This window comes from Hemitrygon akajei, chromosome 8 (assembly GCF_048418815.1).
Source record: "Hemitrygon akajei chromosome 8, sHemAka1.3, whole genome shotgun sequence".
NCBI lineage: Eukaryota > Metazoa > Chordata > Chondrichthyes > Myliobatiformes > Dasyatidae > Hemitrygon > Hemitrygon akajei.
In genome coordinates this window covers 15,964,177-15,990,913 of record NC_133131.1, presented here as the reverse complement: position 1 = coordinate 15,990,913, position 26,737 = coordinate 15,964,177, and the positions used below count along the sequence as shown (strand labels likewise).

Genomic DNA, 26,737 nt, shown 5'->3' with positions numbered 1-26,737 from the left:
ATAATGACAGGTCCAATTTAGGACAAGCAAGCTCAGATGCAATGTGTGAGGTTCTAGAAATTTTGATGAGCTACACTGATAGCTTCATAACGTACAATCTCAAATTCTGGTTAGAGATTGGAAGTTGCTTTTTTATGTTCTCTGGAATATTATTAATAATCTGTTGCCTCTCCCTCTGTACATGACTGGTCCAGCTCCAAGAAACTGGCAATGAATCTATATGAGAATAGTAGAAACTTTGTGTTCATAGACTCTGCCCTAAAGTTATTCTGTATACCCTGAATGGATATTTACACAGTTTCATAAGCACACTGTGAAAATTTACCAGAAGCTATAAAGGCAGTTGATGGTTGGGATTCTTTAACAGTGTTGTTTCCAATATGCCTTCCACCCAAGAATTGTTGACTTTGGTAAATAACCCAGCAAATATAAAACCTTGAAACCTCTCGCTTTCAAGTCCCTTTCTTGCATCCCTGAATGTAGTACTTGTGGGAATTTCAGATACCCCAGTGCTCCTTGTTTTTATCAGAATCTCAATGGCTTTATTATCCATCCAGTTTTCACTAAACTGTTCTGCACATTCTGTCCATTCGGTTCAATATGGTAATAGCTTCTGTAACTCCATAATTTTCATATTCTATGTGGAAATTAATAATATAGCTATTGTTGAAATTATTTAATAGTGTATATAATATTGTGATATGGTAATTTGAAGTGAGCATGCCAAGAGAAGAAAGTTGCAGGGCATAAATGCATTATTAAAGGTACATTATCTGTAGCTATTCCAATACCTAACACATAATTTTAAAAGGACCAAATACATTGTTATTCTATAAAGATATGTAAATGAGCATGTGAAGAGCCATAGAATAGAAAAGCAATCTCTAGGCAGTGGAAAAGGTTACTTGTCTGTAAGAAAGAACGGGTTCCCGCTCCCTTTTCCTGTAACCTAATCTGTCAGGTTTGAATATTCCAGGACTGTCCCTGGTTTCTGTTAAGTGTTTACTGATGATACTTTTCTCTTGCCTCTCTCCATTTGCCCTTCACCTCCACCTATGTGTTTACCGTGTAGAGCTGTCTACATACCAGGAAGTTCGCTAGTGTTAACAGCACAGACCAAAAATCTCCAGAGATATTGACTTCAATAAGAGGCCCTCCAGTTGCCAGGGTTGACCATGGATGCCGCATCCCAGCTGTCGACGTGAAACGCAAGGTGGTACACAAGCCAGGGCAGTACAAGCCGTTGACAATGTAGCAGGTTACCCCTCTCCATACAGCAAAGGACTGGCAGAGACCGATACAGTTGTGTCACAGAAGTTGCCGGTCAGCATTGAACTCAGTTTAGGATTACCTGAGGGACTCCAGCCCTGGAATTTCCCTCAGCGTTTATTTCCAAAACCTTCCCCATGAGTGGGTATAACTGCAGTGCAGCAGAGGCTTGATATCAGAGTTTTCCTCCTCCTAGATAAACTGCCAACCACGGCTGACAGGCCCCATCTCTGAGAAGCGGCTGGTTTTAAGGCGCAAGTAATCTGCCTTTGCCCCTTCTCCTGTTAATAGAAATGGTTCTGTCGGGCTTAGTAGCTAAGCCACACGTGAAGGCCGGAACTGGACTTGCTTGTCAGAAGCTATTTGAGACCCATGCCATTGTGAGTATTTAATAGGTAGTGGGAGCTTATCCCCATTACCACCCCAGGCTTATAACAACCTTGAGGAACCACTGATTTCAGTATATGCCAAAGAAAAAATATTAAGAAAATCCCATGTAGTCCATTTGTGGTATTAGAAATTGCTTCCCAACCATTCCCGCCTGGTGTCTTTTAGGTACCATGATACTCTTCTTTTGTTTAAAACCTCACAGAATTACAAAATGTTTCTTTGCATTCTTACCTGTACAGCCTTCACTAAAATATTCTGCATCAGGTAAAGGGGCCTGAAAATAATTCTGTTGCCGAGCTTGCAAATTGAATTATGGAGAGGGTTCTCGTTTCAATCAAAATAGGATCGCATTACTTTCTCTACGAATGAAGATGTAGGGGTGCTTAATATCATGCCAAATGAAACATTTCATTCAAAGCAGACTTTTCATGACTATTGAATGATAGTGCGGAAATAGCAGCAAAAGTTAATTTGTACATATCTAAGGAACATTAGTTGTCTTGTCCATTTCCCTAAATTCTTTCTTCTCTCAGCAAGAAATGTCTAAATATTATCTGTCACAATAGCAATAGAAAATTAATTGCTTAACCTTTGTGGGGTCTAATATTACCAGTTTAGTGAGAGTAAGCAAGTAATTGATGAATGCTGGACGTAGCTAGTGTCAATGGAATGTGAAATTTGGAAAGTCTCAAAGTGGAATGAGACTCCTCCACTCATTCCCATATCCTTTAATCTTCCTTTGCTTTCATTCATTATCCGATGTAATTATGACTTTTGACACTGCTTTTGCTTCAGCCACTATCCCATTCATCTCAACATGTAAAAATAAAAGTGTATCTTGTCTTCTGTTTGGAGTATTTTACTATTTTGTTCCATTGCCCTGAGCTCTTAGATTCTCTGTTCTTCTATCCAACTCACTGACCTTTCATAATTTAAACCACCAATAGTGTGCATTCTTCTAATGAAGCTTTTCAAGTCTTTACTCTTAATAGTTCATCGCACCAGTCATATTTCTTGCATAATTTCTAAAGCCTTAATATTGATTCAAATATCATTATAATTTCAATAATAGCTTTAAATACCCTTAATTTCTCACTAGCTTTGCTGTTTTATTGTTAGACTTTGATTTCTGTATTCAGTCACATGTGAGCTCAACTGTTATTTTTAATGCTTTCTATTAACTTGGGGTTTTGCTTTAAACGTTCCCTGGATATATTGATTTAAACTCTTCTGCTTCCAGGCATCCAAGCTGTACTATTCAATAGATATAACTGTGGAGTTATTTTTCCAAAAGATATAGAAGAAGGAGGTGGTCTTGCAGTCTTTGAAATTAATATTCAGTGAGATTAAGGGTGATCTAGGACCATCTCATTTTCCCTAAATGCCCAATAGTCTATTAGTCCCATTTGAGCATTTATAGGTCTTTGGGATGGAGAATTCCAAAGGCTTTCTTGACATTGCTCATCATCCCCTTATTGAGACAGTGCCAACTGGCTCTACGCTTTACAGTCGTAAGGAAACAGTCTCTGCTCATTTCCTTGAGGCCACAATCTAGACATTAATCTTCTTGCTGAAAAAAAGCAGTCCTGGAATTGAACCCTATGGGATATTGTTCCTATTTCCTACTACACCGCTCAAAGATGCATACTCAATGTTTTAGGAACAGCTACTTCCCCTCTGCCACCAGATTTCTGAACAGACAGTGAACCAACCCATGAACACTACCTCACATTTTTTGCTCTCTATATGCACTACTTAGTTAACTTATTTTATATGTGTGTGTATATATCTTATTGTAATTTATAGTTCATTTTAATGTATTGCACTGTACTGCTGTTGCAAAACAACACATTTCATGACATTTGTCAGTGATAGTAGACATGATTCTCATTCTGATTCACTGAAAAGTGGCAATACCTCCTCTTTGTTTTCTTTATTCTCCCCAGCTTTGAGTCTGATATCTGCTCATGAATAATGCTTAAGAGGTGATCTGTTTTCTCAGCTACAGTGGTAGTAGGGGAAGGAAGCTTATTTACGCATTTGAGGGTCAGGAATTCAGGTGGGCGGTGGTGAGAACTATTCTATCATCTTCTGAATTTTGGGTCCTTCATAATCATGCTGAAGTCTAAACACAGGCTGTAGATATTTGCTAATTGTCATACCAGAGCATGTCACCAAGGATATGAAGTTAAGGTTTTATCGTTAATACAATAAGTTGTAATATATTGATTGAAAGCAGATTCAGAAGAGAATTAAATAAGTATTTCAAGAGAAGAATTCACCTGGTAAGGGAGTGGAACTAACTGGGTAGTTCTTCCCAAGAGCTGGCATAGAGTTGGTAGTCTAAATGACTACCTTTTGTGTTATAATCACATTATAAAGTCACTGTGATTGAGTTTAATTCTGACAAGGCCTGGCATTTCCATACCTGAACTAGTTACCAAATATCGTGCAACTCTGAGAGTTTTCACCATTGCCCAGCTGAATCCCTGAGTCTCGAATACATAAATAAATTTCCCCTCCTACCACTGTAGCTGAGAACACAAATCACGTCTTAATCATTATTGGCGAATAATTTCTTACTAACTGAACTGCAGCAATTAGTTTTCATTTCTAAAATCTCTCTAGTTTTAACTTGTATGTTTCTGATTAAAACCAGCATTTTGATTTTCCACTGTGAAATTTTATCTTAATTTTGCATCGGTCATTTCTTGCCTTTGAGTTGGAAGTTTGTAAACTCAAATCTGGCTACAGACATGAAGCTGTAAGGCTGTGTTGCTGGGGATATTCACTTTCTGGTGAGATGTCCGTAGGTCCGGAACACAGAGCATCATTTCCAAATAGAGCAGGTGAATTATTCCCAGGGAGATGGGAAATATTTATCTCTCATTGAGGCTTGCCAGAGCAGATTGTCTGATTAGTTTCAATGCTGTGTGTATGAGTTTGGTCTGAATAAGGTTCTACCTTACATGCTATTCTACCTTTCAGTAGTGATCATACTCTGAAAGTCTAAATGCTCATGTATGTATCTATCGTAAATGCATGCAAATGAAAATTAACACTAATACTGACAAGTTCTACCTCTATAAATGGCTGCAAGCCAGATCCTTTCCAGTTGATTTTACATTGTGTTGTCATTGGTCTAAAAATTTATTTTTTGTTGTGTGATTTATCTTTTCAGCCAAAGAAGCCCAAAGTCCCAGACAACCCTTTCCATGGCATTATCTCCAAATGCTTTGAGCCACACTTGTATGTTTACATCGAGTCCCAGGATAGGTGAGTTAAAACGTTTTATAAGAATTCAATTATTAATTTTATAAGCAGTACCAATTGTTGAAGGATTCTCTATTCTCTAACTTTGGGTAATTTCTCCCCTTTTCCACTGCCCATTTTGATTCCCCTCCCATACTTTTTCTTCACCTGCCCATCACCTCCTTCTGGTTTTCCTCTTCCTTCCCTTTCTTCCATGGTCCACTGTTGTCTCCTATCAGATGCTATCTTCATCAGCCCTTTTCCCATCTATCACCTTCCAGCTTCTCACTTCACCACTCTCCATCCATTCACAATCCCCCCCACTTACATCCTCCTATCACCTGCCAGCTTGTATTCCTTCCTCTCTCTCCACTTCATTATGGCTCCTGCCTCCTTCCTTTTCAGTCCACCATGCCTCCATCTTCTTATTCTGGCTTCTTCCTCCTTCCCCTCCAGTCTTGATCAAGGTTCTCTGCCCAAAAGGTCAGCTGTTTATTCCTCTCCATAGATGCTTCCTGACACGTTGAGTTCCTCAAGTACTGTGTGTGTGTGTGTGTGTGTGTGTGTGTGTGTGTGTGTGTGTGTGTGTGTGTGTGTGTGTGTGTGTGTGTGTGTGTGTGTGTGTGTGTGTGTGTGTGTGTGCGTTGCTCAAGATTTCCAGCATCTGCAGAATCTCCGGTATTTATAATTGTTGAAGGATGTTAGGTATGAAGACACTGCTTAGGGTCGCGAGACCCAAGTTCAACAACATTTAGTAAGGTGATCTGTTAAGGGGAGACTGACAAATAAATGAGAGAAGAACTCTGAGAATCACGTAACTTGTTAGATTACTGAAGGAATGGTGCCAGGTGTTTTCTGCAGATTTTCGAGGACTGACCTATCCTGTCCTTGATTCATATGAGTATGTCAATTCAGTTCAGATATGCTTCAGGAACTGATTACCCAGAATAGGCTCAATATGTGAAATAGCAGCTTGGCTGTAAATTCTCTTCCTTTTTAAGTGTTCTGCGGTACATATTGGAGGAAAATTAGTTTGTCCTTTGCCAAACGCACCCTTCTCAGTAAACATCCTCTGCCGACAGCTGACACATCTTTGTGCCGCCAAATGTTGGGCCGCGTTTCAACTTGCATTCATGTAAATTAGTCTCGATTAGAAACTGAATCACAGCAATACTTTTTTTTTAAATAAAGGAGAAACTTCAATATATATATTGCATTTCATCTCCCCCACCCCCCCCCCCCACCTCAGCGATCACAAGGCATTGTACAGCCAATAAAGCACTTTTTGACGTGTTGTCCTTGTAATGTGGGAAAGACAGTGGCCAACTTGTGCATCGATACAGGTGTACATTGTGTGCTTCTTTTTGCATTTCTTTATGTAGATTTTGCTTGGTGATGGTTTTGTGAACATTGAACACAGTACAGTACAGACCCTTCAGCCCATAATGTTGTGCCGACCTTCTCCCTCACACAACCCTCAATTTTACAATCATCCATGTGCCTATCAAAGAGCTTCTTAAATGCTCCTAATGAATCTGCCTCCGCCACCAACCCCGGCAAGGCGTATCACACTCGTACCACCTTTGGAAGGTGAACTACGCCATATATAAAGAGTTGTTTTTTCTTATAAATTGTTATAAATCAGGAGAAAGACGTATTTGATGACATTGCAATATTAAAAACTAAATACAAATGCTAGAAATCTGGATAGGAAACAAAAATACAAGGGTCTCGGCCTGAAGCGTCGGCTTTACTCTTTTCCATAGACGCTGCCTGGCCTGCTGAGTTCCTCCAGCATTTTGTGTGTGTTGCTGAAAATAATCAGCTGGTTAGATCAGCATCTGTGGAGAATGACACAAGGACATTGTTTTAAGTTGATGACTTTAATCAGCAGTTCTGAAACATTGAATATTTTCCTCTCCACATACTGTGTACTCCTGACCTGCTGTGTATTTTGAATGTTTTCTTTTAGTTCATTGACTTCTAAGCTCCATGTAGGTAAACTCCTTCCCCCCAGGGTGGCCATTTTAATGTATGTTCATTATACCTACATGAATTGTGGATATTTTTTCTTGATAACTAGTTAATTACATAGCTAAGGATTAGGAGAAGAATTATCTTTTTAACATAGTAAGGATATTGAACTGTTGAAAAACAATTGCTTAAAAATCCAGTGATCTAGTATTCTCTTAGAGCAGGGGTTCCCAGTCTGGGGTCCACAGACCCCTCGGTTAATGATAAGGGTCCAAGGCATAAAATCCCATGCCCTAGAGAGAAAATTCAAACTGGACTCAAGCTTTTCATCATCTTTAAAACAATAATTTCACTGATTTTGATAAGTAACCATATTAAATACTGAATATTTTAATTTGTACATTGAGGCTATATTGTGCTATGTTAAACTGGAGAATATTGTTAGATTACTGTTGTGAAGAAGTTCAAATGTAATCATTTTGAGATTTCGCCACATAAAATATAATTAAATCTATACGAAAGCAGAAGTTATTGTTTAACTACTTTTGCCTGTGGCATTATTCTTATTAAATGCTCAATTATGTTATAATTTATTTTCCCATAAATGTCCTTGAAAGGTGACCTTGTAAATGCCGGCCAGAGAAATCTTAGTAACTTCTTTTTAAAAAGGTTGGTCCAAATTAAATTGTGTCAATCAAACATTTATTATTGTAGTTAAGCAGGTTTGAAAATATGCAGCTCCATTACTAATTGTAAATGCTAGCTTAAAGTAAATACAGTGAAATCAGATTGGGCAGAAATGCTTACTATGGGTTTTCCTGGAACTCGGCGCACCTAGAAAAGCTGCGAGCCAACTTTGGCTGGTTTTGATTAACTAGCTGCTGAACAGTTCTTTGTTTACCCTCCCTATAGGTGGGGTTACCCCTATATTAGAAACAAATTATGCTCTCCAGGTAATGGAAAACTTGCTTGTTCAGCTGTGACATTTTTAATTTTCCCTCCTTGTATTTTCATGGCTTCATTTTATTTTTGTCTTTATAATGTTAATTGATTCTTTTTGATTCTTTTAAAATCTGGTGTAAGGTTTGTTTATTGATTTATTTTCCATCAAATATGTTAAATCTAAAATATAATGTGCAATTATGTGTAGTCAGTATTGTCCATATTCTACCATTATCTTTTCTTGAGCTACAGTGGTGGTAGGAAATTATCCAAGATTCTTCTGCTTATCTAACTTCCACTCCATGCTCCTGTGCCCTGTGACTTACAATGGCAATCAGTCCAATAACGCCTTGATTTTAAAGTCTTTGTCCTCGGATTCAAATCACACCATGACTTTGCTCCTCAATCAACATGGTGCACCTCAGGGGTGTGTGCTTAGCCCACTTCTCTGCTCTCTCTATACTCATGACTGTGGCTAGGCATCGCTCAAATACCATTGTCTGTAGAATCTCAGATGGCATACAAGAGGGCATACAGGAGTGAGGTATGCCAACTAGTGGAGAGGTGTCACAGCAACAACCTTGCACTCAACGTCAGATGAAGGAGCTGATTGTGAACTTCAGGAAGGGTAAAACAAAAGAACATATTCCAATCCTCATAGAGGGATCAGAAGTGGAGAGAGTGAGCAGTTTCAAGTTCCTGTGTGTCAAGATCTCTGAGGACCTAACCTGGTCCCAACATATCAATGCAGCTATAAGGAAGGCAAGACAGTGACTATACTTCATTAGGAGTTTGAAGAGATTTGGTATGTCAACAAAAACACTCAAAAACTTCTATAGATATACTGTGGAGAGCATTCTGACAGGCTGCATCACTGTCTGGTATGGAAGGGCTACTGCACAGGACTGAAAGAAGCTGCAGAAGGTTGTAAATCTAGTCAGCTCCATCTTGGGTACTAGCCTACAAAGTACCCAGGACATCTTCAAGGAGTGGTATCTCAGAGAAGCAGCGTCCATTATTAAGGACCTCCAGCACCCAGTGTGTGTCCTTTTCTCACTGTTACCATCAGGCAGGAGGTACAGAAGCCTGAAGGCACACACTCAGCAATTCAGGATAGCTTCTTCCCCTCTGCTATCGATTCCTAAATGGACTCCTTGCCATGAACACTACCTCACTCTTTTAATATATATTATTTCTGCTTTTGCATGCTTTTTAATCTATACAATATACGTATACTGCAATTTATTTATTTATTTTCTTCTATATTATGCATACATTGAACTGCTGCTGCTAACAAAACAAATTTCATGACACATGCTGTGATAATAAACCTGATTCTGATTCTGATCTCTGTTCCATGTTCTAACCATACAATGCCCTATACATTTCTGATTCTGGTCTCCTGGGTATCCCTGATTTTAAAACACCACCATTGGTGACCATATCTTCAGCTGCCAAGGCCTTAAGCCTACAGTTCCCTTTTATCCTGCACTTCTTTTTGCTCCTCAAAACATTATGTAAAGTTTCAACAAAAGAAGCAACATTTTAGTCAATGTTTGAGTCCTGATGAAGGGTCTCAGCCCAAAATATCGACTGTTTATTCTTTTCCACGGATGCTGCCTGATCTGCTCAGTTCATCCAGCATTTTGTGTGTGGTACTCAACACTTTAGTCAACTGCCTAATGTGAAATTTTCAAATGCAATATTTTTGTGTGGTGCCCTGGAATATTTTGCTGTGTTAGAGAGATTGTTTAAATGCAAGATGCTGAACTTGCTCTATCTGAGCAGCTAAAATCACTTGAAATAAACCCACAACCTTCATCTTAGGGGTTTGAGGAAGGAGAATTAAAGCACATATGGTTCATGATAGAGATGAAACAAAGATTCTGTCAGCAAATTAAGGTTGTGGGGCACAGACAACCAAGATCCATCCACATCTAAGCTTTTTTTAAAAGCATGTACACTTATAGGATGAATATTTCATGTGTCGAAAGATGAGCATTACAGAAATGGAACCTGAGGTGGAAACAAGGTGGCTAATGGTGTTTGTGTATGAAATTGGAAGTGGGGAAGAGGTACAGAAGGTGTGGAGATTCATCCACACAAGAAAGAAGAGAGTACATCAGAAGGAGATTCATGGACAGGTTCTCCCAGATGCTTTACTCAGTCTGTTTTAATATAAACACAGACATATTGAAGTAGGTTTCAAAGTGTAAAGCTAATGCATAGTTAAGAAAAAAAGGAAAGTGACAAGAACTTCACTTAGTGCTCTTTTAAACAGTTTCATAATGGCATCCTTTGAAAGCAGCCCCGGTTTGTGTTACTGGGTTAGTCTGACTCCCACTTCAGAGTGAAATCTTACTTTAAAAAAAAATTATTTGCCCTGTGAATACAAATTTTTGTGGTGAACAAGTCATTTGAAATATAGTGAATGATTGTAGGTAAAGGTAACACAATTCATCAAGGTCATTAATTGGTGAGATCTTTAGTATAGCAGCCTAATACACTAAAAGGAGTTGCTTGTTTCAGCAAAGAAATTTTACTTATCTGAAGAAAGATTCAAACCAGAAATGGGGAATTATATATAATTATGTTGATAAGTTGGAAGCTCAAATTACTAATTTAATATTTTCTAAATTATGACCTGAGCTCCCTGTTCACCCATAGCAGCCCCTAGCCCCGACCTCTCTCCCCCAACCCCCCATAACCAAAGCTAATTTTCCAGACTAACACGTAGCAAAAGGTCTAATAACCATCTTGCAATTGCCTGCTGTCCCAATTGTACACCAGAATTTTCATAAGGCATTGCCTGGTGAGAGTTATTCATACAGTATAATGTTTTCTTTGTTAGTGTTGTGCTTATTTCCATACCCAGTGCATGCCAGACCAATTTTAATAGATTCTCAATTCTCAGCCAGCTACCACAATGATATGGGGGAGAGGGTCTGGTGAGGCATACAGAGACACTATAGTTTTAAATGCAGAGAAAGTTTACCCAACAATATGGCATCCCATTGAAAGCAGCAATGTTATATGTGATTTATATGAGAATAGAGGCAATTCTTATAAGCTGCACAACTGTATCACCACAAAAATTTGTGTCTAATTGTTTAAGACATTCCTCTAATAATTTCAAGTCCAGAGTATGAGTCACTGTTCTGATTTAAGCAACCAGACTTTATGTTTAAGTGTCAGGTATTAGATGTTTGTATTAATGGGGGAAGTTTAAGACAAGAGGGCACAGCCTCATGATTGAAGGACACCCCTTTAGGACAGATATGAGGAGGAATTCCTTTCACCAGAGGGTAGTGAATTTGTGCAGTTCATTACCACAAGTCACTATGGGGGCCAAGTCTTTGGGTATATTTAAAGTGGAGCTTGGTAAGTTCTTGATTAGTAAGAGTATCAAACGTTACGAGGAAGAATGGGGTTGAGGGGAAAAATCACCCATGATTGAATGGTGGAGGAGACTTAATGGGCTGGATGGCCTGATTCTGCACCTATGCCTTGTGTGTCTTACTTATAACAAGATTGCAGAACGCTGCTTTTTAAATCAAAATGTCCTTTCCATTTATTTTTTTCCACTTTCCTCAACTTGAATGTGCTGCAATTTTTCAGAAAAATCTCAAAGCAAGAAGTGACATGATAGGGAGGTCATTTGGTCTACCTTGTTCTTTGATAGATCTGCCATGTAATTGCATTCTCTGTTTTTATTATTCTACTGTGATTCAGTTCCTTTCTGAATTTTTCTGCTTCTGCTAGCCTTCAAGTGTGTATTCCAAGCTCTTAAATATTCAAAATCTCCTGTCATTTTTATGAATCTCTTGCCAGTTATCTTCAATCCCTGTCCATTAGTTAGCGATCTGCTAATCTTTTATTTAAATTTGTTTTGTATAAATTTAGGCATTTGGTGGACAATTGAAGAAATTTTCAGTGTTAGAAAGTCATTTAGTCCTTAGTGACTATTTTGGAATTGAAGCTTTTTCTGGTCATGGATATTGGATGAAATCTGAAAGTCTTTTATGAAATCAGCAGGATGATTTGGAAGATAGTAAACAGTGCAGACTAAATTCAGAATTTGATTTTTTTTAAAGTAACATAAATCTTGGAGAGTTTAGGATTTTTGTTCAATTATGTGCTGCTGGGACTTTATGTTGATAATACTTATGAAAATGAAAAGGTGAAAGGGTTTTGGTGCAAAGCAGGGTAAGGTGGTTGTATATGTTGCAACAGAGCAGTACTACTTCTGGTATTTTTGAATTTCAAAGGGGTTTAATCCTAAATTTTGGAAGCCAGTTTTCATAGGTAGTCAGCCAGTCCTGACGAAGGGTCTCGGCCCGAAGCGTCGACAGTGCTTCTCCTTATAGATGCTGCCTGGCCTGCTGTGTTCCACCAGCACTTTGTGTGTGTTGTTCATAGGTAATTACCTGGTTTTACTTGAAAATCATTCTTGTTGCTCTTGCCTAACAGCAAAATGTGTCTGTTAGAAACCTTCAGGTTTGGTAGATGCTTCTTATACTTTTGTAGCAGACAAATGGAGACAGGCTCATCTTGAAGGGGGCTCTTCTGAGGTATAGCCTGTTGGGCTGAAGTACTGCACTCATTGCTCTGGATTCACTGGCAACTTAAACAGATCCTTTTGATTTTTTTTTAAGAATGTGTCCAGTTAGAACTCAAGCACAGGCACGTTGGTTTCCAAGTCCATGTCATCAAATCATAAGAGTAACACAGCTCGGAAACAGGCCAGAGCAAATCATAAATGCAAGAGATTGTGCAGATGCTAGAAAACCCCCTTCCTCCTTATCCTTGCATCTTCTGCCTTCCTTTCCGGTCCTAATGGTCTTAGCCCGAAACATCAACTGTTTTATTTTCCCCTCCCTAGATTTCACTGACCTGCTGAGTTTCTCCAGCATTTTGTGTGTGTTGATCCAGATCACCGAGTCTGTGTTGACCATCAAGCACCATTTTTATACTAATCATATTGTGGCTAATTTTTGTTATCCCCGTATTTCAGAATCAGAATCTGGTTTATTATCACTGAAGAATGCCGTGATTTTTTTCTGTTTTGCAGCAGCAGTGCGATGCATAAAATGACAATAATTTGCAATAAGAAGTATAAAAATATAAACAAGTAGTGCAAAAATAGAGCAAAATAGTGAGGTAGCATTCATGGGTCTGTGGACCGTTTGGAAATCTATTGGCAGAGGGAAAGAAGCTGTTCATAAAATGTTGAGTATGTATCTTCAGGCTCCTGTACCACCTCCTTGATGGTAGAAATGAAAAGAGAACATGAACTGGATGGTGAGGGTCCTTAATGATGGTTGTCGCCTTCTTGAGGCATTGCCTTTAGAAGATGTCCTTGAAGGTGGGGAGACTAGTGCCCAGGATGGAGCTGGTTGAGTCTAAAACCTTCTGCAGCTTTTTAAAATCCTGGGCATTGGAGCCTCCATACCAAGTGGTGATGCAACCAATCAGAATGCTCTCCCCAAGTACATCTAGAAATTTGCTAGAGTCTCTGGTGACATTCCAAATCTCCTCAAGCTCCTAACGTAGAGCCAATGGTGTGCCTTCATTGTGATTACATCAATATGTTGGGCCTAGGAGAGATTCTTTGAGATGCTGACACCTAGGATCATGAAGCTGCTCACTCTTTCCCTCAATGAGGACTGGTGTGTTTTCTCTCAACATCTCCTTTCTGAAGTCCACAATCAATTCCTTGGTCTTACCGACAATGAGTACAAGGTTGTTGTTGCGACACCACTGGATCAGCCGATCTGTCCCACTCCTGCACACTTCCTCGTTACCGTCTGAGATTCTGCTAACAACAGTTGTGTCGTTGAGGGATTTATAGACGGTGTTTGAGCTGTGTGTAGTGTAGAGAGAGTAGAGCAGTGGACTAAGTATGTATCCTTGGGTTGCACTAGTATTGAATGTCAGCGAGGAGGTGTTATTTCTGATCAGAGAGAGAGAGAGAGAGAGAGAGAGAGAGAGAGAGACCCTTTTGGAGCAAGCGGTCTGCTTGACCCAGCATTACATGATGTTTTATGTGCTAAAGATCAAAGAAAATTCAGGGACAATTCCATATTTACAATGCTTCCTTTGAACTGCACACCATAATTCCATATTTACAATGCTTCCTTTGAACAAAACACCATATTTCTATATTTAAAATGGTTCCTTTGAACTATACACCACTTTCACACATCTCTCCTTTGCACCCTCACTACAGACACCCAAATGCTAGGTCAAATTTAAATCAGTGTTGTCAGGTCTTCCAATTAACTGTGGTGTCTTATGGTTTTTAGGAACCTATTGTTCAGAGTTGCAGTTTAGATTTAATCTTCAATGTATATTCAGATCTGAAGGTTGGTTGCTGAAATCAATATTCGCTATATGTCCTAAACCCAAAAATGCCCTAACACACTGACTGCAGGCTCCTGATGAGAAAGTCAAGGATCCAGTTGCTATCAACGGGCCCCAGATTCTATCAGTTACTTACATACCAGGGGTGAGTTACAGTAGACAGTTATCCCACTAACCATCAGATTCTTGGGATGTGGGAGTGAAACAGAGCGCCAAAAGAAACCCAGAGAGAACATTCAGACTCCACACAGTCAGCACTGGAGTGGAGGTTGTAGAGCTGTGAGACTAATTGTGCTACCATGTCACCCTAATGTTTAATGCTGTGATAAGATTCCTTCTGCCTAATACATAGTTAAAGCTTCTAACATTATAGTTTGTTCCTTTGAACATAATTGTACCACTTGTGGATTTGTTGATAATAATTAGGATAAGAAAACACTTATGAAGGTGCCTTATCAAACTACTTTATTTAAGTTGCAGATGTAGCTTTGGAAATATAAGTCAAAGAATATTGTTTTATTTGGCAGTAATCTGAGTAAAATGGAAAATGTTTTTGGTACAAAAATTCTGCTTTAACTCTCCAAGATCTGCCTGTAGTTTCATGCAATAATCTAAAGGGATCAAGTTCTGAATATATATTTCTCTCCCTTTCTCTCTCTTTTGATTTGGAAATTCTGCTTCAGAATTGGATTGAAATCAGTTAGGTTTAGATTGGATCTAACATCAATCCAGTAATGTTCTTGTGGTTCTCAAATTCTTCTGCACAAACTGAGAAACCTTTTCATAACCAAATACTTTTAAAGTAGTTTTTATCTCTGGGTATTATTTAATCTTTTACCTTAAGACAAATTAACAGCACATTATTCTCTTTTTTTTTCAGATTCCAAAAATTGCACTAGAGCAAAATAATAAATTACATTAATGTTGTACTTTTTCTTTCTGTCAGTTTGTGCAGAATCAGCAAGTTTACTATTATTTCTTTGTGACTGGGCTTTGAACTATAGACATATCCATCAGCTATTTATCCATTGTCTTGCATCCAGAGAAGCTTTACCTTTCCAGTGTTTTAAAGAAATCCTTGTTGCCAAGATTAAACCAAATGTAACTGATGGGCCCCTGGAGGGATGATCTGAATATGACCAATTTAGCACAAATTGCCAATGTGCATTGAAGAATATCTCCCATAAATAGCTGATGCTTGGGTTCAGAGTTTTTGTGGTAGGACGACATATGGGCAAGATTACCCCCCTCCTTGGCATGGTTCCAAGATTTCTAACTTCAGTCTGAAATCTGTGCTCCAGATACTTTGCATTAATCTAGCCCAAATCTGGACCAGTGTAGCTCAAAATTGCCTTTTGTGAAATAGCAAACATCTCTTTCTCTTAATTTGTCTGTGAACTCTATTTCAGTTTTGCTTATACATTTATCCTTGCTGTTATCTTCTGTCTTGCCACTGAATTAGTCATATAACTAGATTAACTTTATTTGTCACATGTACATCGAAACATATATTGTTTGCAGCAAAACAAATCAAGTAAGAGAGGATTGAGCTGGGCCATGCTTCTGAAGCCAATGTAACTCACTAGCCCTAACTGTACATCTTCGGAATGTGAGAGAAAACACACACAGTCATGGGAAAAGCAAACAACCTCCTTGCGGACAGCAGTCAGTGATTGCTGGTGCTGTGAAGTTAGGCTAATGTGCTGCGTTGATATTTGTGGTATGGGTGTTTCAAAATAACATTGTTAAACTGAAGACACAGTAAAGAATCAAGATGTAGTTTTATTCCCCATAAATAATTATTGGTAAATAAAGTACAGTTTTGTTTCCTTTTAGCAGTTTTTTTCCCCCATCCATCCTCCTTGATGGTGTTATGTACAGTTCCCACTCGCACCAGTACCAGGAACCTTTGTGTGTCTTGCTGTCATAACTTTTATAGAATTAGCCATCTTTTTAATGTGAATGGTCTTCACAGCTGAAAGTAGTTCTGCAGTGAATCAAGTCAACTCAAGTCACTTTTATTGTCATTTTGACCATAACTGCTATGTACAGTGCAGAGTAAAAATGAGACAACATTTTTTCAGGACCATGGTGCTACATGACACAGTACAAAAACTAGACTGAACTATGTAAAAAAACAACACAGAGAAAAACTACAACATAGAGAAAAATACATTAGACTACAGACCTACCCAGGACTGCATAAAGTGCACAAAACAGTGCAGGCATTACAATAAGTAATAAACAGGACAATAGGGAAGTAAGGTGTCAGTCCAGTCTCTGGGTATTAAGTCAGTTGACCTTGGCCCGGGCAATAATGGAGACACAGGTGGAAAGGTAAATCAGCTAATGTTTCAATTTTTGATCATCTCCAGAAGTCCTGCTAGCACGGATTTCTGGGTGATTATCAAGGATTGAAATTTAGGTTGGTTTTCCCTTCCTTATAGTGCCTCTACCTGTGTCCAGGGCAAGCTCTGCCTGCATATGACAGAGCAGGAATAAAATCTGGCCATGATAATGCTTAGGTACTCAGTGGAACGTTTTGCTGAACAGCTGGAAGAGAACAGTGCTTTGTTCAGACAGACATCTGCAGGTTGAGTCAGTAGTGGGGAAAGCAAATGCAGCATTAGCATTCATTTTGAGAGGATCAGCAAGAATGTAATATTGGGGCTTTATAGGACACTGGTGAGGCCTTACTTGGAGTATCGTGAGCAGTTTGAGCCCCTTATCAAAGAAAGGAAGTGCTGATGTTGGAGACGGTTCAGAGGAGGTTCTCAGAAATTATTCTGGGATTGGAAAGGCTTATCATATGAGGAGCATTTAATAGTTCTGGTCCTTGCGGGCTGAAGGCAGAAGATTGGGGCTGAGAGAAAAATAGATCAGCCATCGTGAAATGACGGAGCAGACTCAATGGACCAAAGGGCTCAGTTCTGCTCCTGTACCTTATGGTCTTATGGGCATCTATGGATTTTTAGATGCAAGGTATGGATTGCTAAGATTCTCGATAATAAGGGAATGCAGGAATGGGGCTTAGTGCAGCAAAGTTGTGCTGAGATGAAAGATTAGTCATGATCTTGTTGCATGATGGAATCAGTCCACTCCTACTTCTATTTCTTATTTTCCGATCTGTGGTAGAAACAGTATTAAGTGAGTGAGGGAGGTTGTTGCATTCTGCTGAAGAACCTGGCCCTTCCAGATTCTGCCATAAATGTATCGAAAGAGTAAGTTGAGATACACGTGACTTTTAAAAGTCACTCTGGTGAAATTAAAACAGAGTTTTATTTTACATTCCCAGTGTAGAAGGGCCCCTGTAATTCTAAGATTAGTTTTATTTGTCATGTGTACATCGAAGCATACAGTGAATTGTGCCGTTTGCGTCAATGACCAATTGTTACTGTTGAAGGATATGCTGGGGGGGGGGGGGCAGTCCACAAATGTCACCATGCTACTCGTGCCAATGTAGCATGCCCACAACTTACTAACCGTAACCCATATGTCTTTGAAATGCAGGAGGTCTCTGGAATACCCAGAAGAACCCTAAGCTGTCCATAAGACATAGGAGCAGAATTAGGCCATTCAGCCCATCGAGTCTGCTCTGCCATTCCATCATGGCTGATCCCGGATCTCGCTCAAGCCCATACACCTGCCTTCTTGCCATATCCTTTGACGCCCTGATCAATCAGGAAACTATCAACTTCCGCCCTAAGTATTTCCACGGACTTGGCCTCCACCAGCGTGGCAGAGCATTCCACAGATTTATTACTTTCTGTCAACGACAATTACTCCTTACCTCTGTTCTAAAGGGTCGCCCCTCAATTTTGAGGCTGTTTCTTCTAGTTCTAGTTCTGGATACCTCCACCATAGGAAACATCCTCTCCACATGCACCCTATCTAGTCCTTTCAACATTCGGTAGGTTTCAATGAGATTCCCCCCCCCCCCCCCCCCCCCGCATTCTTCTAAATTTCGGCGGTCACGGGGGGAACATACAAACTCCTTACAGACAGCAGCAGATTTCAGCCCAGGTTGCTGATGCTGTGAAGCATTGTGCTAACTGCTTCGCTACCATGGCACCCTGCTGAGAATCCAGCACTAATAATTTGGCAAACCATCTTCCTATACATACTATATGTTAGACACTACAACAGTGTTGTCAGTGAGAAGGATGAAGGATTGCTCTTTGATTTCCAAATTCTTCTACCATGCCACTTGAAATAGAGGGAAAAGCTGAGAAATTCATTTTATTTGGGGGGGGGCATTTTACTCCATATGTCTGAAATATTTTGCTGTGAATCTTTGCTGCATTGAGTCAGATTGCTTGAGATTTGATGACATAAGGTTTTATCAAGCTACGTGTTACGGAGACAAAACAAATGTTAAATATTTTTGATCTCTTTCATTAGATTGCATGTGCAGTCACAAGAATTTTTAACATCTAATCATATTCTCAATGTATTTATAAAACTATTCCTTTTTCTTCTTCTTCTCTCCTTGCTAGGAATCTCAATGAACTGATAGACAAATTTGTGGCAGATTTCAAAGCCCACGGTCCTCCAAAGCCAAACACTGATGATGGGGGAGTAGTGCTCCCCAGCTGTGCCGATTTATTTGTCTACTACAAGAAATGCATGGTGCAGTGCTCACAACTCAGCACCGGAGAGCCAATGATTGCTTTAACCACCATTTTCCAGAAATACTTACGAGAATATGCATGGAAAATCCTCTCTGGAAATCTGCCTAAGTGAGTATGAAATTATTTTTTTTAAATGGCCATGCAGAGGATTTCCTCTGTAATCAACTGCAAATGAATACTCAATTTCAAATCTGTAGTAATGGCATCTCGAATCAGTGTAATCCACCTCAATTAGCTGCATTCCTCAGTAAACTACCCCACGTGTAGTGAATGGAGCACCTGCATCCTGGATAAACTGGCCCAGTTTAAATAGGAAATACTGGATACTTGAGATGTCATGAGAAGAAAGATTTACAGATAAAAAGCCTGGACTTTTTATAACTGTTGGGTTCATTTGTAGATTAGATTCCAAACTCAAGTTAACTCACTGACATTTTGTTTTCTTTTTAACAAAATTTGATTTATACTGGTGCTTGGCTCAGTGCTCAGCATGCATTTTCAGGAACTTGAGTGCTAATAGCACTAAATGAGGTCCTTGTATAGAGAGAGATCTGTTATAAACACCGCTGCTGTGCCCAGGAACGCAGTGAGAACCCCATTCTCCCCACCGCTCTGCTGTACTGTGCCAGGATCCTGACACGAAGCCACGTCCTCTGGTGGTATTGTCCAGCTGCAGGGTTTCTGTGACATCAAGTTGAATGGCTCGCAACCTCTAATCCGAGGTCCATGCCAAGCTTGCACTATGCGGCCTGAGCAGATTTCTTTTTAAGCTACGTGTAGAGGCGGCACAGTGTCGTAGGCTAGCACAACTCTTTACAGTACTAGCGACCCGGGTTCAGTTCCAGCCACTGACTGTAAAGGAGTTTGTACGTTCTCCCCATGGGTGCTCTGGATTCCTCCCACAGTCCAAAGATATACTAGTTGGCAGCTTGATTGAGCATTGTAAATTGTCCCGTGATTAGGCTAGCATTAATTTGAGGGATTGCTGGGCAGTGTGGCGTAATGGGCCAGAGGGGCCTATTTCGCTCTGTGTTGCAATAAATAATATATTTTAGAAACATAGAAAACCTACAGCACAATACAGGCCCTTCGACCCACGAAGCTGTGCCAAACATGTCCCTACCTTAGAAATTACTAGGGTTATCCATAGCCCTCTATTTTTCTAAGCTCCATGTACCTGTCCAGGAGTCTCTTAAAAGACCCTATCGTATCCGCCTCCACCACCGTTGCCGACAGCCCATTCCACGCACTCACCACTCTATGAGTAAAAAAACTTACCCCTGACGTCTCCTCTGTACCTGCTCCCCAGCACCTTAAACCTGTGTCCTCTTGTGGCAACCATTTCATTTCTGCCCTGGGAAAAAGCCTCTGACTATCCACACGATCAATGCCTCTCATCATCTTATACACCTCTATCGGATCACCTCTCATCCTCCGTCACGCCAAGAAGAAAAGACCAAGTGTAGACCTGTAAGTAATCAGAATGAGAATGAATTATCAGACTGAAGTGGCATCATTGAGATACCACTCGGTTTCTGTATTGTACTGAGGAGATTATTCAACTTTAGGCTTTCTCATTCAGAGGGATGTGAGGAATTTCTTCTTTTTCCATTTGGTATTAACTGTTGCCTGCGAGCAGTACTGGAGTATTAGAATAAAAACAGAAAAATGCATTAAATACTCATTATTTTTGGAGAAAACCACATTTCTACTCTGGCATTTTATTTTCCTATTTTAGATTTCTAGCATCTGTTTTCTTTCTTTTGAGCACTGGAGCTCAGTTGATTTTCATGTTATTAATGTAGTGGATGGAAAATGGAATGGGTTCTACCACAATTTTTTTTTAATTTAATAGGGTCAACAAAAGGTTCTAACCAAACTGTGCTGTACCCATATCTGGGATATTCAGTACATCAAATGCAGGCAGAAAGAACAACTGGTCTTAATTGGAATGGATTGCAATCATTTTTACCATATATGGTACTACACAGCTTTAGGTTGTCAGGTTGTGTGCAGATTTTTGGCAAGCTTTCTATTCAACATTGTTCTTGGTATCTAGAAGTGTTATTGAAGCTGAAAGACTTAATAATGGTCAATGAACACATTTGCTTCAAAGTAACCCACTGCGTGAAAAATGATATGGGAAATCATCCCATCTTCCTTGTGTTGGCAGTACAATTGGAATATAATTGAACATCACCGTTTAAAATGTAATGACCTTAATGAATAGTGTGCACTATGTATGGAGATATCAACCGTTGAATCTAAGACGTCCCACATGGTTAATTTTGAATCTTAACTTTGTTGATTTTGTATAGGGTGGGGTGAAAGGGTAAGGGAGAGAAATACTTTGGGTGAAAATACTTGAGAAAAACAAACACTGAACACCAGTGAAAATTTATGCTCTCATAGTGGCTGGCTAAATTGCAGCATGGAGAACACTTGGACTAGTTATTTATCTGAACTTCTACCAAGGATAGAAATCACAGGCAAAGAAAAGGTGAAGCAGATGTATATAAAACAGTATTTCTATTGATGAAATGTATATATCTGAAACTCCATTCATAGATTATTGAGGGATTTTTAGTCTGTAAAAAGTCTGAAAAGTTAACCTTGGTCTCATTCAAAGAAAACTCATTATCAAGGTACATACACAATGTACAGCCCAGTCTTTCATGGATAAAGCTCTCCCCACGACTGAGCACATCTAAAAGGAGTGCTTGTCACAGGAGAGCAGGATCCATCAGCAAGGATCCGCACCCGTTCAGGCCATGCTCTCTTCTCGCTGCTGCCATCAGGAAGAAGCTACAGGAGCCTCAGGATCCACACCACCAGGTTCAGCAACAGTTATTAGGAGTATAGGAAACTGATACAGGACTTTGTGATATGGTGCAACTCAAACTACCTGCGTCTCAATATCACCAAGACCAAGGAGATGGTGGTGGACTTTAGGAGATCTAGGCCCCATATGGAGCCAGTGATCATTAATGGAGAATGTGTGGAGCAGGTTAAGACCTACAAGTATCTGGGAGTACAGTTAGACGAGAAGCTAGACTGGACTGCCAACACAGATGCCTTGTGCAGGAAGGCACAGAGTCGACTGTACTTCCTAAGAAGGTTGGCGTCATTCAATGTCTGTAGTGAGATGCTGAAGATGTTCTATAGGTCAGTTGTGGAGAGCGCCCTCTTCTTTGTGGTGGCGTGTTGGGGAGGAAGCATTAAGAAGAGGGACGCCTCACGTCTTAATAAGCTGGTAAGGAAGGCGGGCTCTGTCGTGGGCAAAGTACTGGAGAGTTTAACATCGGTAGCTGAGCGAAGGGCGCTGAGTAGGCTACGGTCAATTATGGATAACTCTGAACATCCTCTACATAGCACCATCCAGAGACAGAGAAGCAGTTTCAGCGACAGGTTACTATCGATGCAATGCTCCTCAGACAGGATGAAGAGGTCAATACTCCCCAATGCCATTAGGCTTTACAATTCTACCGCCAGGACTTAAGAACTTTTTAAAAGCTATTATTAATGCTTTTTGAGATAGTGATTTAGATGCATATCATATTTTTTTTACTGAGTTAAGTATTGTATGTAATTAGTTTTGCTACAACAAGTGTATGGGACATTGGAAAAAAAGTTGAATTTCCCCATGGGGATGAATAAAGTATCTATCTATCTATATATCTATCTATCAACCTTCAGGCTCTGGAAGCAGAGGGAATAACTTCACTTGCCGCATCACTAAACTGTTCCTACAACTTATGGACTCACTTTTAATGACTCTTCATTTCACGTTCTTGATATTTTTTGCTTATTTATTTGTTATTACTATTTTATTTGCTTTTTCTTTTTGTATTTGCAGGTTGCTGCCTTTTGCACAGTGGTTGTTTGTCCATTTGGTTGTGTGAGGACTTTCATTGATTCTATTGTGTTTCTTTGTATTTGCGGTTATTTGCCACATGAAAATGAATCTCAGAGTAGTACATTGTGACATATATGTACTTTGATGTAAAATTTACTTTGAACTTCTACATCACCATATGCTACTCTGAGATTAATTTGCTTGTGGGCATTCACAGTAGAGTCAAAGAAACACAACTGAATCAATGATGTACTACACACAAAGACGGAGAAGCAACCAATGTACAAATAGCCCAAAACCCCCACAACAATAATTAATAAATAATATTAAGAACATGAGTTGCAGAGTCTTTGAAATGGTGTTGACAGGTTGTGGTATCAGTTCAGTACTGCTGGGAGTGAAGTTATTTGGTAATATTGAGTGCATTTGTGAATGTATCAAAGAGATTCAGAAAACAATATAGTGTGGAAACTGGCTCTTCAGCCTATTGAAACTATGGTGACCGTGAGATGAATTAGATTTTGAAAGTTTGTAGGGGCAATATTGGAGAAAATCTAACCGTTGGGTTTCACTTTCAGGGGAATGACACAGATCTCAGCTTGGAATCTGCACAGCCTGTCGAACTTTATACGTGTGTTTTCTTCTCTTGTCAATAGTGCATATTACCATTTTCTTTTTGTTCAGGACCACAAGCAGCAGCACTGGCTTGACCATCTCTAGTCTGCTGAAGGAGAAGGAAGGCTCGGAGGTTGCCAAGTTCACACTGGAGGAGCTCTGCCTCATTTGCAGCATCCTCAGCACAGCAGAGTACTGCCTGGCAACAACACAACAGGTGAGCGTCTCTCTTTGCACAGGAGACCGGGTGGGGTGGGGGGTAAGAGTGGTGTTAGCACAAAGCAAATAAGCCACTTGCAAATAATTGCTAATGTAATAATTCACTGTCTGTGGTTTGAGTGCAAATTAAGAAGTAAGCTCTTCAATAGATTCTGTACTTAAATGTAGCGAAGAGTACAATATGCCTGTGGTTGTATAAAGTGATGCTTTTAGTGTAAAACTTTGGGGTTGGGACATACAAAGAAGGCACAGCATCATCTCTACCTTCTTAAAAGTTTGCACAGGTTTGGAATGTCATCTAAAACTTGGACAAACCTCTATAGATGCGTGATGGAGAGTATACTGACTGGTTGCGTCACGGCCTGGTATAGGAACACCAATGCCCTTGAACAAAAATGCCTACACAAAGTAGTGGGCACTGCCCACCCCATCACAGATAAAGCCCTTCCCACCATTGATCACATTTACACAGAGCGCTGTCACAGGAAAGCAGCATCCAACATCAAGGACCCCACCATCCAGGCCATGCTCTCTTCTTGTTACTGCCATCGGGAAGGAGGTACAGGAGCCTCAAGTACTACACCACCAGGATTAGGAACAGTTATTGCCCCTCAACCATAAGGCTCTTGAATCAGAGAGGGTAACTTCACTCACTCCAACACTGAACTGATTTTACAATCTGTGGACTCTGTGTTAAGGACTTCTTTTGAGCTTTGAACATTGGTTGCAGCCACCATGATTAACATTAATGGCCAGAACTTTGTTCCCTTGTTCTTCTCTTGTTAATATACACCCAGTGTCCACTTTACATATGGTACAGGAGTAGAACCCATATCCACTCCACGGTGCAACACGCTTTGCATTCAGAGATCCTCTTCTGTACACTTCTGTTGTAGTGTGTGGTTATTTGAGTTGCTGTCACCTTACTGTCAGCTTGAACCAGTCTGGCCATTCTCCTCTGACCTCTCTCATTGACAGGGCATTTTCACTCACAGAAATGCCACTCACTGGATGTATTTTGTGTATCGTACCATTCTCTAAGCTCTGGAGACTGTTGTGTGTGAAAATCCCAGGAGATCAGCAGGTTCTAAGATACTGAAACCACCCCATTTGGCACCAACATTCACTCCAACTTCAAAGTCACTTAGATCACATTTCTTCCCCATTCTGAACAACAACTAAACATATTTTATTTAGGGATATAGGCCGTTTGGACCCTTCAAACCCTCCGACCACCCTGATTTAACCCTAACCTAATCACAGGTTAAGTTACAATGACCAATTAACCTACCCAGTAGGTCTTTGGACTGTAGGAGGAAACCGGAGGACCCAGAACAAACCCACACATTCCACAGGGAGGACATACAGAGACTCCTTACAGAGAACGCCGGGATTGAACTCTGAATTCCAGTGCCCTGAGCTGTAATAATGTTGCGCTAATTGCAGCACTACCACGGTGCCCCATCGTGACCGTGTCTGCATGCTTTCATGCATTGAGCTGCTGCCACATGTTTGACTGATTAGATATTTGCATTAACAAGCAGGTGCACAGGTGTACCTAATAAAGTGGCCACTGCATGTTGAGCTATATACTTTAAATGACAAGATCATACAAGTTTATTCAGTGCAAGAAAACAGCTTTCAATTAACAGAACTGGATTACAGTCTTAAGCATGCGGTAATACACAGTTCTATTTGTATTGAATGTGCTTATCCTAAAATCTACCCTAAGGGATTTCTGTAGATTGATTCCAGTAATGGCCTGCCTGAAACAGTAACTTTTTCCCAGTACAAGTAGCCTCAAATAAATAGTTTTAAGTATGCTTGCTTTAATAAGGGATCATTAAACATTTTAGAGAGTGACTTCTTGTATCATATTTGTACCCCAGTTCCTGTTGCCTTATTGAGCCTGTTGTACAGAAGTGTCCCTTCACTGAATTGATTTGACTTGATGGTGCTGGAATGTGTACCACTTAGTGCCGAGCATTTGTGTGTTCTTTATCATTCATCTTTGTTGCCATGATCAGGCATTAAGAGGAGCTATTAGCTGAATGCAAGCTCTTGAAAAACTTCAAAGTTCAAAGTGAATTTATTATCGAAGTACATATATGTCATCATATGCAGCCCTGAGATTCAATTTCTTGCAGGCATACTCAATAGATCCATAAATTCTGGTTTAAGATGGCGCAGGTGAATCTCAGTGATTTCTGGCTGGTTCTAATGAAACAAGGAAAACAACTAAATACTTTGTTAATCACACTTCTTCTGGCAAACGATCATCACGAATAATATCTGTAACTTCCCCTTGGACTTGGAGGCAATTTGATGTAGTCTAAGTGAGGCAAGGCATCAGGCCTGTCATTGAGAGCGAGGAAGACCCGAGGTTCAATTGACTTAAGTGCCCATGCCAAATTGGAAAGATTGTTTCAGGCCAAATGTAGACAGCAGGGTCCAAGCACCAGAGCATATCGAGGCGACTGAACCCGATGTTTAGACAATGATCGAAACACCATGCCGAATTGGAAAGGTCGGGTACAGGTCAAATCATGGTGACGAGGTCCAGGCACCAGAGCATATTGAAACAATTGAACTCGATGTTTGGGCGTCGATTTAGGCACCAGACCAGATTGAAAAGGTCAGGGTGTTGAGGGATGGGCAGGTTTAGCTCGCTGCTCTGCAACGCTAACTTGGATCTGTGCTGGTCTATGAGTCTCGGACTCTCTTTGTGGACCTCTGTTCAGAACGCTATTTGCATGATAGGTTTTTTTCTCTCTGTACATTGGGTGTTCAGCGGTCTTTTTTTTATGGGTCCTGACGAAGGGTCTCGGCCCGAAATGTCAACTTTACTTCTTCCTATAGATGCTGCCTGACCTGCTGCGTTCCACCAGCATTTTGTGTGTGTTGCTTTTTTTTAATGGGTTCTTTGTTTCATGGCTGTCTTTTGGGAGATGAATCTCAAGGTTGTATATTGTAGATTCGGGAACCGTTCCTGCTGATTGGAGGGTGGCTAATGTTGTCCCACTTTTCAAGAAAGGAGGGAGAGAGAAAACAGGGAATTATAGACCGGTTAGCCTGACGTCAGTGGTGGGAAAGATGCTGGAGTCAATTATAAAAGAGGAAATTACGACACATTTGGATAGCAGTAGAAGGATCAGTCCGAGTCAGCATGGATTTATGAAGGGAAAATCATGCTTGACTAATCTTCTGGAGTTTTTTGAGGATGTAA

The 26,737-nt window shown here is 40.1% G+C and overlaps 1 protein-coding gene across 1 annotated transcript in view; it reads left to right on the top strand.

Moving 5' to 3' along the window:
• Positions 1–26,737, top strand: part of vps53 (VPS53 subunit of GARP complex) — a 274,888-nt gene that overhangs the window by 139,058 nt on the left and 109,093 nt on the right. The window contains exons 13-15 of the mRNA XM_073053325.1: positions 4,841–4,935; positions 18,687–18,929; positions 23,362–23,509. Coding sequence (XP_072909426.1) covers positions 4,841–4,935; positions 18,687–18,929; positions 23,362–23,509 — 486 coding nt within the window. The remainder of the gene's footprint in view (positions 1–4,840; positions 4,936–18,686; positions 18,930–23,361; positions 23,510–26,737) is intronic.